The sequence below is a fragment of the Myotis davidii genome, unplaced genomic scaffold (assembly GCF_000327345.1).
Source record: "Myotis davidii unplaced genomic scaffold, ASM32734v1 scaffold289, whole genome shotgun sequence".
NCBI classification, from domain to species: Eukaryota; Metazoa; Chordata; class Mammalia; order Chiroptera; family Vespertilionidae; genus Myotis; species Myotis davidii.
Window position 1 is genome coordinate 597,859 of NW_006299717.1, and position 14,989 is coordinate 612,847.

A 14,989-nucleotide genomic window follows, 5' to 3' on the forward strand; every position below is an offset into this window, starting at 1 on the left:
CGCCACGGAGCGCTCTGTGCTCAGAAGAGAAGCCCGAGGGTGCCGGTGCCCTGTGACCACGCAGATCCTTTCAGTTTCCCCAGGGCGACTTCCATGCACCTCTGAGCTCTGACAAGTAAACCTCTCTCACTCATTCAATAGTAAGCTGCATTATTGATGTTAGGCATGGCTTCTAGATACTTGGAGGTATGATTACGTATAATGTGAGTTTTGCTCTTGTCACTTAAAGAATATCTTCAGGAACATGTTATTGTATTTATATATGAAATCCAACATGGATGTGAATGTTAAAAAAAACAACCCCGGTTGTATGACCACCTCCTTCCCCTTGGGTTCCCGCCCACTGCAGAGCCCACAGCAGCCCCAGCTCTGCTCCTCCCAGGCCCTGCCGCTCTGCAGAGCTGGGTCGGGGCTGATTGGGGGGCACCTAAGCGCTTCATCGTTGAGGTGGTACCTGCTCAGAGTCTCTTCTGAGAAATGGCCTGCGACTGGGTCTCTGTGGCTAAGACAAGTCTCTACGGGGATCGTAAAGGACAGTCTGAAGACGCCTCCAAACCCAGTGCCTTCTCTTTACCAAGAACTAACCCAAAAACGATCTCTCTTGATCTCCAAAGCATTTCTGAGAGCCAGGCAGGCATTCTCCTCCCACTGTCACAGGTGGGGATTTTGCAGGTGAAGCAACTGAGGCTAATACATTTAAGAGATTTGCCTAAAATCACACAAGTGGGGAAACTGGATTCCGACTCCAAATCCTGGGTACTTTCTTTTCTCAACTGGCTTCATTTCCCCAATTTTTAAAGACTGTATTTTCTAATCTATACTCTCATTTTGAATTTTAATTATTTCCTTTAACAATTTAGAACCCTTTCTGGGGAGGACATTGGGATTGCCTCTGTGTATATCACTCATTCCAGGGGTAGCAGCCAGGAGCCCATCCCAGCTCCAGGAGTGGACCCTGACTGGTTGGAACCTGTCTTTCTCCAGGCTGCAGTGATTGGTTCCTGGGTGGACCCATGACCCAAATTGGTCCCTAGAGAAGCTGGTTGGGGGGAAAAAGGCCCTTTCTCACCTCAGTTATGAATAAGGAAGTTAGTAATTGGGCATTTGGCAGCCATCCTATGCCGGGAGGAGAGGCAGACTTCTCCTATGGGAAAGATAGAGCAGATACGGGCATAACTGAGTCTTTGGTGGTAGCACTGAGACAATCAATTTCCCTTATGATTAAAGCCAACTCAAATTATGTTTTCTCTTGCTGCAACAAAAGACAAGTTAACTAACACCACTTAGTGTCGACAGGAAGTTTAATATGTTCTTCTTTATGTTGTCTAAGTTGCCAATAAAGCTGTTGAATAGAGGAGATATCAATATTATTTCTTGGAGCAGGGAAAAAACAGTGACATTTGTTTTATGAAAACTTCAGCGTATTTAGAACATTGTTAGATATTTAACTGGTGATTCATAAACACTAGTGCCACTCTCTCTGCACAGTCAGACCTGCCTGGCCGCTCGCAGATACTTCATTGTCCGCTTGGCTCCACTTAGTGCCCTGGGCGGCCACCTGGCCACTCAGACTTGGGTCTGGCCCACTTCCTTTCCAATTACATTGAAATTAGCTCTCAAAAATCCCATTCCATGCACGTGACCCTCACACTGCTTCCCAGTGAACTAATTAATCTGCTCATTTATCTGTTCAGATTAATTTAACAAAGATGTGGTGAGCACATGTTGAACACATGCTGAGCGCGCGTCTGACCACACCACCACGCTCTGCAAGCGCTGCAGCATCCCCACTTGCCACTGAGACATAAAGTCCTAGATTCCAGAAGCTTCCCTGCAGCTGCTGCAGAAAAGACAGATGCCTTTGTTACCACACTGTCCTGTAAATCTGATCGTCCTCAGGGCCTCCACCCTCCTCGCTCACCTCCAGATCCCACACAGGGGTGTCTGCTCCATGGAGCTACATCTCAGGCAAAACATGAGCTGCAAGAGAGACTAGGAAATGCGGTTTTACAGGACCTAAAACTAGAATAGGGGTTGTCATGAGAGCTGAGTGAGACGATTTGGTTTCTGCCACACGTACTGGCCACTGGGCACTGTTCCAGGCAGTGGAGATAGAGCAATGAACAAGGAACAAAGTCCCTGGCCTGTGGAGAGAAAGCCTAGGGGGGAGGCAGATAACTAACAAATTTATGAAATTTCTGCTAGTGATAAGTGCCCGAAGAAAAATGGAAGGGAGTGACAACTTAGAGATAGGGGTGTTGCTTTTTATAGGAATTTGAGGGAAGCCCTGTGAATAAGTGAAGTTTGAGTAGAGATTTGATGAGAAGCAGGAAGCTGTGTGAAAATCTGGGGTGCCCTAGCTGGTATGGCTCAGTGGATAGAGCGTTGGCCTGTGGACTGAAGGGTCGCGGGTTTGATTCTGGTCACGGGCACATGCCCAGGTTGCAGGCTCAATCCCCAGTAGGGGGCGTGCAGGAGGCAGCCGATCAATGATTCTCTCATCATTGATGTTTCTCGTCCTTCCTCTCTGGAATCAATAAAAGTATATAAAAAAAAAAAGAAAAGAAAATCTGGGGCAAGAATATTTCAGGTAAAAGGAGCAGTTCAAAGGCTGTGAGGTGGTCAGCTCGGCATGGCAAGGGCGGTGGGAGCATGACAAGGGCGGTGGGAGCAATGAACGTACGACGGGAGATGGGGTCAGATAGGTAGACAGGGACCAGACCACACAGGAGTGGGGGCATGATACTGTCTCATGAAAGTTGTAAGCAAGGCAGTGACTTGATGAAACTTACATTTCTTAAGGAACCCTCTGGCTGCTCCACAGAGAGTAGACCATGTGAGGGCAAAAGGAGAAGCCAGGAGACTGATTCAAAGACATGTCATTGTCCCAGAAGGAAGATGGAAGTTTGGGCTGGAGTGGTGGCAGAGAGGTGGGGAAAAGTGGTCCAGTTCTGGGTATGTTTTATAGTTAAACCCAATAGAAAGTTGCTCGTGATCAGATGTTGGAGGTGAGGGGAAATAAGAAATGATGCCTGAGATTTTGGACTGAGCTAGTAAGTAGATGGTGGTGCCATTAATAATAATGGGGAAGGCCCTAACCCAGTGGTTCTCAACCTTCTGACCCTTTAAATACAGTTCCTCATGTTGTGCCCCAACCATAAAATTATTTTCGTTGCTACTTCATAACTGCAATATTGCTACTGTTATGAATCATAATGTAAATATCTGATATGCAGGATGGTCTTAGGTGATCCCTGTGAAAGGGTCTTTCGACCTCCAAAAGGGTCGCGACCCACAGGTTGAGAACCACTGCCCTAACCGATTTGGCTCAGTGGATAGAGCGTCAGCCTGCGGACTGAAGGGTCCCAGGTTCAATTCCAGTCAAGGGCATGTACCTTGGTTGCGGGCACATCCCCAGTAGGGGGTGTGTAGGGGGCAGCTGATCGATGTTTCTCTCTCATCGATGTTTCTAACTCTCCCTCTCCCTTCCTCACTGTAAAAAAATCAATAAAATATTTAAAAAAAATAATGATAATGGGTAAAGTCTGGAAAAGAATCAGGTTTAGCGGTAGAGGGGAGAGAATGTAAAGAATAGACATCCAAGATGTAGAGTTGCCATAAGGGTAAGCTCAGGGAAGAGGTGAGGCCGATGATGTCAGCTGGGGAAAGATCAGGATATAGATGTTCTTTAGGCCAGGAGATTGGATGAGTTTACACAGGGAGAGAGTGTGGGTAAGAAAAAGAAGAGGATCAAGGATGGAGCCCTGGACCACCCCAAAATTTATAATTTGGGAAAACGAAAAGGAAGCATTCATTGACTAGTTTTTAAGAAAGATGAAAAACAGGGAAGTGTAGTGTCCTGATTACTAAGTGAATAATACTTCCTAAAGGAGGTTCGGTACAGATTCAGAGGTCTAATAAGATGGCAATTTTGGTTCAGTGGGGGTTGGTGGTGACCTTGCAAAGAGCCACCTTAGTTTAGTGCCTATAGTGGGCATGCAGGATGGGAATGATCCAGGTAGGAAGAGAAATCGATTAGAGGAAAGAGGGGTTAATTGTAGAAGTGAAGCAGGTGAGAAGAGAGAAGGCGAGGGTGGAGTGCTGGCCTCTCACAGGAGTGGGGCAGTAACTGGAGGAGGGTGGAATGCGGATTTAGTGACAGGTCACGAGGTGGTCCTGGCAGGCTGCTGACATCGAGTAAGAAGGGTGTGTGGCTGTCAGCTCAGATTGAAGGCGGGAGAGGAGGCCACTCGAGGTTTGAAACAAAAGGATATGGTGTGACAGCCTCCTTTCTGAGAGTGGAAAAGTGATTTTTTTGAGAGAGAGAGAGAGAGAGAGAAATATCACAGGATTTCTGGTTTGCAGTGAATCACTGGTCATGAATTTCAAGCAGACCAGTGTGTAAGGTCTATGTTTTTGTTCATGACAGCCTTCACAAATAATGCTCTAATATTGCTTTGTAAAAGAAAGGAGTAGAAGAAGTTGTGATGGTGGCGATTGCACCGGGAGAGGGAGAACCAGGACAATGGCAGGTGTTGGCAGTATTTTCAAGAGCTAGGGCGGTGTGGTGCCCCTGAAGTCACCTCTGTGGGCCACTTAACTCCTGATGCTTTGCAGTGGGCATCCTAGCACTGGATTCATTCTCCCAGGAAAACCCTGAACCCCTAGTGGCTCCTGTGGGGAAACCCCCCAGCAGCCTTTCATCCATCTACCATCCACCCATCTAGTACCTTCCTTTTAACACATTGTTTGCGGGTAGTTTTTATCGCGCGCTAACAGGTGGCGCGGGCCATTTTTGCTAATTTTTTGCGCAAATGGCAACGTTCAGTAAAATTACGATAACTTTAGTTTACATATTTATACGTTACCCGCATTCTACCGCTAGTCTATAAAAAAAACGTATTAATATGTGTCCCGCGCTCTACTACACTGGTAGAACGTATAAATACGTAAAACGTATAAACACGTTTCCCGCATACAATGTATTAAGTACCTAAGACACTCAGGACTAAGATGAACAAGCCTTAGTTGAATCAACATAAATGACCCCTATCACTTAAATGATAGCAAACATGTAGGCTGCACTTATAGGCTAGGTACTACTCATATTTGTACATTTCACTCTTTTAATCTTCCCAGCTACCTCTGAGGTAGGCTCTGTTTTTTTCCTGAACTTTAGATGAGGAGACTGAGGCATGACCCTGTAAAGCTAGAGTTTGGACCTGGACAGTCTGGCAACAGAATCTAACCTCTACTGCCTGTTTTTTATTGTTTGTTTTGTGGCCTATGAATCTGTAAATTCTATTTTTTTTAATTACTCAGAGACATGTATACACTACAGTGAGATTTTAGTACCATATTAAAGTTTACATTTTGATCTCCAATTAAAGATTTCACCTTCATGAATAGATGCCTGTTATAAAGCTGAGATCTTTGTAATTCTAGAGGTAATTATAATTTCCTCATCAAGTTTATAACTGTTTCAAATATTGAGGGCTTTAAGCACAGGCCTGCTGGAAATTTTATAATTAAAAATAAATCAGCAGCCCCGCTGGAGTGGCTCAGTTGGTTTAGCATCCTCCCGTGCACCAAAAGGTTGCTGGTTCAACTCCTGGCAAGGGCGCATACCCAGGTTCCAGGTTCGATCCCTGGTCAGGGCATTCATGGAAGCAACCAATCGATGTTTCTCTCTCACAATAATCTCTCTCTCTCTCTCTCTCTCTCTCTCTCTCCGTCCCTCCCTCTCTCTTTCTCTCCCCATGCCCTTGAGTGAGGATTAAGTAAATAAATAAATAGCCGAAACCGGTTTGGCTCAGTGGCTCTCATCGGCCTGCGGACTGAAAGGTCCCAGGTTCGATTCCGGTCAAGGGCATGTACCTGGGTTGCGGGCACATCCCCAGTGGGAGATGTGCAGGAGGCAGCTGATGGATGTTTCTCATCGATGTTTCTGACTCTCTACCTCTCTCCTTTCCTCTCTGTAAAAAATCAATAAAATACATTTAAAAAATAAATAAATAAACAAACAAATAAGTCACCAATGAAGAGAAGCAGCTTTTAATAAATCAATATGTAGTTTTTGCTATTAAACTAATGTTTAATTTTGATTTGCTTACAGATTTAAGTTTATATTATATTAGTTAAAAATTATCATCTCAAAGTCTTAAAAATACAATTTTGTGAATTTAACATTTTTACTTTTCTGGTTAAAGCCACTTCAGATATAAAAGGTATCAAAAGGATACTGATCTGCCCCTTTTAACTTGAAGATGAGAGACAGACCAAGTTTGGTCAGATTTCTCAAAACCGGCATGACTTCCTCTTGAACCTTTATATGAATTTCCCAGTGGCTGCAAACAGAACACTAGTGTGGCCAGTTCTGTACACACTCTTATCATGTGTCCAGAAATTGCAGAGTTTGTCATGGTATGCTTTTGCTACATTTGCTTCATTCCATCTTCACCATTACTGCACTGAATGTTGTGAAGATATTTCTCCTGAGCCCGAGTCCTGGGTGTCTCCCTGCATTGCTTCACCTTTCCCTGTGGATTTTCATTGCAGTTTCTGCTCAGTTGTCTGACATACGTGTTCTGCCAGGCTGGTGACATGATTTGTCTGCCCTGCCACAGGTCATCATCGCGCTTTCAGAGAAGCACCGTTCGCACATCCCCTACAGGAACTCCATGATGACCAGTGTCCTGAGAGACAGTTTGGGAGGGAACTGCATGACGACCATGATCGCCACTCTCTCTCTGGAGAAAAGGAACATCGACGTATGTTGGCCCTTCTTTCTGGAGCTCTCAGCCTGAGTTATTAATGTTAGTCTGTGTGCAGGGTCAAGGGTCCTGGGTGGGTTTCCATCTTTTCAGCTGGGTTAGGGTGTGCCTTCAGGTTAGATACATCCTACAGAATCCACAGCTTTGCATTATTTGTCAGCATTAGAATGACCCCACTTGAGAACTGACTTCACGTAGCACAGGATGGTTTCAGAAGACCTGCTGATGGGTGGTTCGTTACCTTGGCAGAGACGTGAGAGGAGGCATCAGCTTCTCCTGCCCCTCTTGCTCTGGCTTACTAAGATACCTGGGAGCCATCTTCGAGACGTTTCCCTCAGCATGTCACTGGGCACAGTACCCAGGATGCTTTGGCAGGACTCGCTACCGAATGGCTTTCCTGGACCGCTTTAGAGATCTAGCTGATATTTCAAGCATTTCGGTTTAATGTTTGTGGTCCAGACTATCTCTGAAAGCGGAAGTGGCAGGGTGCCTCTCCAAACAAGGCCGAGCCCCGCCTGCCCTGCACCATGCTTCTCTTTTTGGTTTCTTACAAACATTTCTTTTGTCATCTTTCATGCGTATGGACCAGGGCACCTGCTATGGTTGTGATTGGCATATGTGGCTCTGCTTTAACAATGCCAGTTGCCACTTAGGACCTCAGGCTCCCCCACACCTTTGGCACTGACCATTTTATTAAGCCCAGTCAACACCTTAATAAAAAATACTATTCTAGAGCAAAGCTCCCTAACCTGGAGGCACATTTCCTCACTGTGTTTCATGCACATCTCTCTTCAGATGTGCACCTTTCCCTGTCCATCTCTCTGTGCCGTGACATTTTAAGGTGTTGTTTTCCTTTCTCAGGAGTCTATATCTACCTGCAGATTTGCACAGCGGGTGGCGCTCATCAAGAATGAAGCTGTTCTTAATGAAGAAATTGATCCCAGACTGGTAAGCAACTTTTAGCTGACTGTGTTTTAAAAAAATCAAAGTACTATATCAAAGATTAGCTACACTCTGGGGGCACTTACTCCTAACCAGGCAGTGTTCTAAGTCCTGAGAGCATGTTGACTCATTTAATTCTCCCAACAACCTTATGAGTAGATGTTATTTCTAGCTCCATCTTACAAATGGCAAAACTGAAGCACAGAAATGATAACTTGCTCAGAGTCAGGGTGCTCATAGGTAGCAGAGCCAGGATTCAGACACAGAGCCTGACTCAGGGCCTGTGCTCTTACCTGCAGTCCCCCATTCCTCCACTAGGGTGGCGTGCATGAGTCCTGAGGACTTACACAGTGGAATCATAGTTACATTTATATGCAGGTTGTAGCCTTTCAAAAACGCTTAACTTTCTAGAGACAATAATAATAGACCATCTTGTAAAAAGCTTGTAGAGAAAAAGAAGTCGTAGTGGTTATAAAATAGGACTCTATTTTGCATAACTGTTCTGTTATTTTTCTAGAGATTTTAAAAGAATTATAATGGTTTGATCCATGGAAAACTGGCAAGCTTCTAGTTTTATAACAGTGAATTGTACTTTATCAAAGTGATTTTTTAGGCAAATACACACACACACACACACACACACATATATATATATATATATATATACACATATATATATATATTTGCAAGTTACATGATTCAGCTACTCATAAACACAGATATTTCCTTTTTTCTCTATTTTGTTAGTCTTCCATGAATAAAATGAAATGCAGAATTCACTCATGCCAACACTGAAAATATTGACATAATATTTAGATTATATTCCTTTGCAAGTCACTCAGCTTTCTTTTTTTCTTCTTTTCTAGAAAGTAAGCTGGTATAAACTTAATAGTGTGCATTGTAAAAAAAAAAAAAAGTGTAATCTTACCAACAGTGTTTTATTTACAAATTTCTCAAATTCCAAAAGAAAAATCTCAAATTCACCATTACCCATATTAACTACTTCCTCTTGCTTGCTTGCCCTTCCTCCCTGAAATCATTCCTCTGGAGGGCAGAGGAGGAGGAGGAGGAGGGAATGGTGGGTCTGTGTTCTATCCCCTGATGTAATTCTCTCCAGGAGAAACCAGTGGGTGGGGAAGGATCTATTCCCAGCACAGATCCTGGTCGGATACAGCATCCCACAGGCCCCACTGGACAGGGGAGGCAACTTTCAGAGGAACTGAGTCCAGTGGAACTGAACTCCTAGGATGAATCTCCTGCTGCCTGAACCCTGTCAACAGCCCTGAAACATTACTGCGCAGGAGGAAGACAGTAATGGGTTATTAGCCAGAAGCCAAAAGTTAGTTTATAATTGAAGAAAAATAAACATATTAGACATTTAGTTAGTGGTTGTTTTTTGGTTTGTTTTTTTTTTTAATTTGGCTAAAGAGACTTTTCTTTAAAGGAACTTGAGGAATTTGAAAAAAGGTAAACATTATCATGTGTTTGATGTAGGTCTGTGAGAAATTTAAAAAGGAGTCCAAAGCTAGTAGCTGATAATTAAGCAAATGTGGAGGCCTTCCTGGAGCAGAATGATCTGACAAGTGTTGTTCCCTGGTCTCTTTTATAATTGCTTCTAAAGCCTGACATTACTGTTCATTCATTACCTTATGTATTTCTGAAGCACAAGTGACAATTGAAAATTTGTTCTCAAAACCACCCCAAATACCTCTTGAGTGGGATTTCCTATATCTCACCCTCAAAATTTCATGGCAAATGTGGACCAGCCCTGTCAGCTTGGATCAGCACGGATCTGACTTGCTTTCTGTATGAGAATTAGTGCCTCAGAGAGACAAGGTGATGAAGGAGCTGGAACCAGTGAGTCTGCGCTCACTGGGCATGCGTCAGATCTCAGGATGGCTCTCATCCTGAAGTCCCCGCAGTGACTCGAGGGGGAAGTGTGGCTGTCATAATTTCAAAATCATGAAAAGTTGGCTGAGTTTTAAGATTTTTGTTCAGTAAAACAGAAGATAATTTGTTAGATTTTACTTTGAAAGCCTCTTTAAAAGCAGAGAGCATGGCATCAAGATTAACTTAGTAGAGGGAGGGTACACATGAATGACTCACATAGTTCCTGTCCAAGGTTTTCATTCTGAGTAGCTTGATGATTCTAAGAATGTGTTTAAAAAGAGGTAAGTAACCAAAACCCACTCAGTTCTGTACATTTAAATGAAATTCTAGGAACATTGACGTGCTCAAAATATTCCTATCATCTTCTTTGGAACTTCTGTTGATGTGATACTGATAATATGGATACATAAAAATGTAACAAGCATTTTCTGTGAATTTACTTAAAATATATATGTCTGAGGCGGGAGGAAGTAGGGGACTTCTCCAGGGCCCAGAAACAAAGCCAAGGCTGAAGTTGTCATGGAAACAAAGGGTGAAGGGAGTTCAAAGGCAGAGAGGTCAAAGCCTGAGAAGGCAGATAATGAACCTAAGGCAGCTCTTCCCCCTTCCCTTCCTCCCCACCCCCAACCTAAAACCAGTGAAAGTTTGAACCTGAAGGGAAAGAATCTGTTCGCTTGGCCTCGACTCTGCGTAGAATAAAACATGGCTTCACTGAAAATTTGAAACCCCAAGGCTCTGCTTCTCATGAGTTTGAAGTTCAAATTTGAACTTGGTCTAATAACATCTAGGCCAAGAAGTTAGAACATAAACAATTAAGTAAATCCACAAAAGAGAAGTACAGAAATTAAAAAGTATAAAAACTAGTAAGAACAAAAGGAAAAGAAAGATACAGTGGAGAGAAACAACAGAACCTGGAGTTTATTTTTAATATGAACAAATCTCTGGAAAGACTAATGAAAAATCAGTAAAGGAAGCACAAATTGATATAACAGTACTTGGAATGCAAGGGGGACTTAACATTATATACAGTAACTATCTTAAATATATTTTTTATTGATTTTTTACAGAGAAGAAGGGAGAGGGATAGAGAGTTAGAAACATCGATGAGAGAGAAACATCAATCAGCTGCCTCCTGCACACTCCCCAGTGGGGATGTGCCCGTAACCAAGGTACATGCCCTTGACCGGGATCGAACCTGGACCCTTGAGTCCGCAGGCCGATGCTCTGTCCACTGGGTCAAATCGGTTAGGGCAATATACAAGAGCTACCTTAAAATAATAATAAAGTACTTTGAATGACTTTATGGTATAAATGTGAAAACTTAAACAAAACGTAACGCTAGAAAAACGTAACGCTGAAACTAAAGCAAGAAAAATTGTAAAGAAGGAATAGATCTACAACTAATAAATATATTGACTCCATAATAACAAAGCTACCAAAAAGAGAACAAAAGGGAAAGAGAGGAAGGGAAGGAAGGAAGGACCAGAATCAATATATTTTATGTTCATCAAATATTGGAGGAAGAATAAAAATTGTATTTAACCTAATTTTTATTTGTGACTTTGTATTATGATCAGTCATATGATCATTAATATAGTGTGTGTTATCATGACCTAGTTGGGCTTATTTCAGGAATTTAAGGATAATCTATCATCTAATCTAAAAATAGACAAAAAAGGTAATTGACCATACCTTCGCTACGCTTCCCATTGGCTAATCAGCGATATATGCAAATTAATCACCAACAAAGATGGTGGTTAATTTGCATATGTAGGCAGGAAGCCGCAGAGCGAAGACTGAAGAGGGCTCAGGCTGGAGCTGGAGCTGTGATCAAAGTGGCTCAGGCCGGAGCAGCGATCAAAGAGGCTGGGGACGGAGCAGCGAAGGCTTTGAAGGCGGCTCCGGCCAGAGCAGAGGCCTGGGTCCCCAGTGCCAAAGGAAAGCTGGTACATGCAGCCAGGGGAAGGGAAGGCCTATTGCATGAATCTTTTCATGCAACAGGCCTCTAGTTAGAAAATAAATGAATGTATAGTAAAATCAACATAACCATGGGAAAAATAAATACCAAATTTAGAGTAATGGTAATGGAGAATTCACTTAGGGCAGGCTTTACAGCACAAGGCTTCAAAGAGTCTGTCATGTTTTATTTCTTAAGCTTAGTCGTGGGTACAAGGTGTTCTTATACCTTTTTGTTTATCTGAGGTGGTTCATACTAACAAAAAAAATTACACAAATCAGGGAATTCATCACATTTACAGCTTAAAAGAGAAAAATTACATGATCACATCACCAGATGTAGAAAAAGGTATTTGATAACATTAAACATTCATATGTAGTTTGAAAAGACTCACCAGACTTTAATCAAATTTATTTTACTCAAATTTATTTCCTGTTAAAATTTGAAGAGGGCCTTTGGCAGAATTTCATGAGCTGGGTCTAAAATTTATATAAAAACGCAAATGACCAAGAATAGCCAAGTCTATTTGGAAAAGAACAAGATGGAAGGAACTTGTTGTATGTAGATGCCAAAATGTCTTAAGCTATAGCAGTGGTCGGCAAACTCATTAGTCAACAGAGCCAAATATCAACAGTACTTCTTCAAAATAGACTCGCCCAGGCCGAAAACTGACTTCTGTGCATGGGCCACGAAGTTTCAATCACACTGTACGCGCGCCCGCACGTGGTATTTTGTGGAAGAGCCACACTCAAGGGGCCAACGAGCCGCGTGTGGCTCGTGAGCCACAGTTTGCCGACCACAGAGCTGCTATAGTAATTAAAGCAGTGTGGTATTGCCATACGTATAGTCAAGCAGACAAATGTTTTTAACTAATAGCCTAGAAAAAGACACATTTATATATAGAAACGTTATATAATAGGATTATAATAGCAAAGCTTGTATGGTTAGCTGTATTAAAAAGAAATTTAAAATAGATCCGTATATTAGACTTTGTACAAAATAAAATCAACCTAAATGTGAAAAGCAAAGCTTTAAAACTTTTATAAGAACACATAGGAAAATATTCCTTTGGTTTTAGGTAAAATAGATTTTCTTTCAGAAGACACAGAAATCCAACTCATAAGGGAAGAAGTTGATAATAGAATTATATTGAAATTTAAAATTTTCATTTACTAAAAAGAACACCACAAAGTGAAAAAAATATGACATTGATTGGGATAAAATATGTGTGTTGCATAAAACTAATAAAGGGTGTGCATCCAGAATATATAAAGAAGCTGTAAATGAATAAGGAAGGAGAAAAAACAACTCAACGGAATATGAGCAAGAATCTGAATAAATAATCCACAAGAGAGGAGACCCAAAGAGCCAATATATATCCATACACAGATGACCAGCCTCTCTAATAATCATGAAAATGCAGATTAGAGCCGATTGAGATACCTAGTGGACAAAATTAAAGGGTCTGTCTTTAACGTACATAGTGGCAATAATATGGGGAAATGAACCGATACATAGCTGTTGAGAATGGAAATCTATGCCACTCTGAAGAGCAGGCTAACCCCATGTATTGAAGGGAATATGCAATACTCTACAGCAGTGGTTCCCAATGTGGGGCACACGCCCATAGGGGGGCAATGTGATTTTTTAAGCGCAACAATTCAAGAATGAGTTATTAACAGTGAATTTTTTTTGCATTTCTTATGGTTCTAGGGACTCATATACAGTATCTAAATATATACTGTGACATATTCATGCATTGCTGTTCTCTAGTATATGTTTTGAAATTTCATTTGCTATTTTTTCATATCACTTCATATTATTATTTTTAAAACAATTTCTTAGTGACTTCTTCCTCAGTACTTCAACCGTCCTTTGGTTCTTTTATTTTCTCTTTCATGGATGCCATGTTCTTTGGAAGCTTGTTTAGACCAAGTTGATGGTCTTTTAGGCTTCCTCTATGTGAATAGGAGTTCACTTTTTTAATAATAAGAATTACATGTCGTAGTGGGGGCATCAGGATTTTAGAGATGCGTAGGTGGGGCAGGGCCAAAAAAAGGTTGGGAACCACTGCTCTACACCCACGCAATTCCAAGTGCTCACTCTGAAGAAACTCACATACATGCCAGAGACTTATCATGGTCACACAACACTGTTTATAGCAGCAAAGATAAAAATCCTAAGTGTCCCTCAGCAGGAGACATGCGTAAATAAACTGTGATCTATTCCTTTACTGAAACACTATATACACATGAAAATTAACAATATAATTAACCTCAGAAATATAATGTCAGAGGGAATGAATTGCAGTTACATGCAATATAGTAACATTTACAAAAAGTTGAAGGCATACACAATGAAACCATACGTTACTACAGTTCCGTCCGTACACACGGAGTAAATACGTGAACATATGGGGAATGCTCCCTGCTACATGCAGTTAGCGATCACCCCAGAAAGGACAGAGGGATAGAGGAATAAGGGGTTCCACTTATGTCAGTAATGTCGTATTTGTTAAAAAGAATTCTAAAACTATTTTAAATAATATGTTAAGATTTCACAAAGCTCGGTGGGAGGCATGGGAGTGCCTTTTGTATCATTCTCTGTACCCTTTTGCATCCTCCAAGTAGGTTATAACTTGGAGAGGCGTGTGTCTCAGTCGCCGAGTCCCCGGAGGAGCTAACAGAGTCGCTCTCGCCTTGCCTTGTAGATGATCGCACGCCTGCAGAAGGAAGTCCAGGAGCTGAGGGATGAGCTGGCCCTGGTCACGGGGGAGCCGAGGACCGAGGCCCTCACAGAGGCGGAGCTCCTCCTGTAAGCCTGCAGACTTGCTTGCTTCCTCTCTGACAGTGAGAGTTTGTGTTAACGTCTTTGTTGGCCCTAATGTTATGAATGCACCTAAAAGCCTGAAGGTCTCCAGGTCGGCCTGCAGTTGCACTCTGGTGCCAGCTGGGAGTGGCGGCTCACCATGGAAAGATGGCGAGGCGGCAGGGTTCTTGTCGCCCGGGCTGGGGCTGGGGGGAAGTAGGGGCAGAGCATGGAGAGGGTGGGCATGTCTCCTCGTGCAGCTGAAGAAAGGGCTTGCCTCGCAATTGTAAAACCGTCCACCAGCACTCCTGTGCTGTGCCTCCGACCTGAAAGGAGCTCAGCAGAAGTCCCTTGTATTCAGCAGCATCTTGCTGCCGGCTCCAGTTTACCCCGGCAAAGCAGGCTCCCCCTTCATAAGTAGAAGGCCCATACAGTGCGGTTCAAACACCCGGAACGGGGCTGAAAGCAGGTATTCAGGGCCCCGGACAGGCGGGCCCTGTCCTTCGTTCCAGCCTTCTGATGCGTGGCCACGTGGCATGTCAGGGCCATGTGGCTCCTGTCCCCTCTCCGGTCCGGTCCCTCCTTGTGTCTGTGCTGCGTGTGAAGCCTTTGTGTAGTG

The 14,989-nt window shown here is 42.9% G+C and overlaps 1 protein-coding gene across 1 annotated transcript in view; it reads left to right on the forward strand.

Moving 5' to 3' along the window:
* Positions 1 to 14,989, forward strand: part of KIF6 (kinesin family member 6) — a 255,403-nt gene that overhangs the window by 26,306 nt on the left and 214,108 nt on the right. Inside the window, exons 3-5 of the mRNA XM_015571886.1 lie at positions 6,627 to 6,770; positions 7,635 to 7,721; positions 14,273 to 14,376. Coding sequence (XP_015427372.1) covers positions 6,627 to 6,770; positions 7,635 to 7,721; positions 14,273 to 14,376 — 335 coding nt within the window. The remainder of the gene's footprint in view (positions 1 to 6,626; positions 6,771 to 7,634; positions 7,722 to 14,272; positions 14,377 to 14,989) is intronic.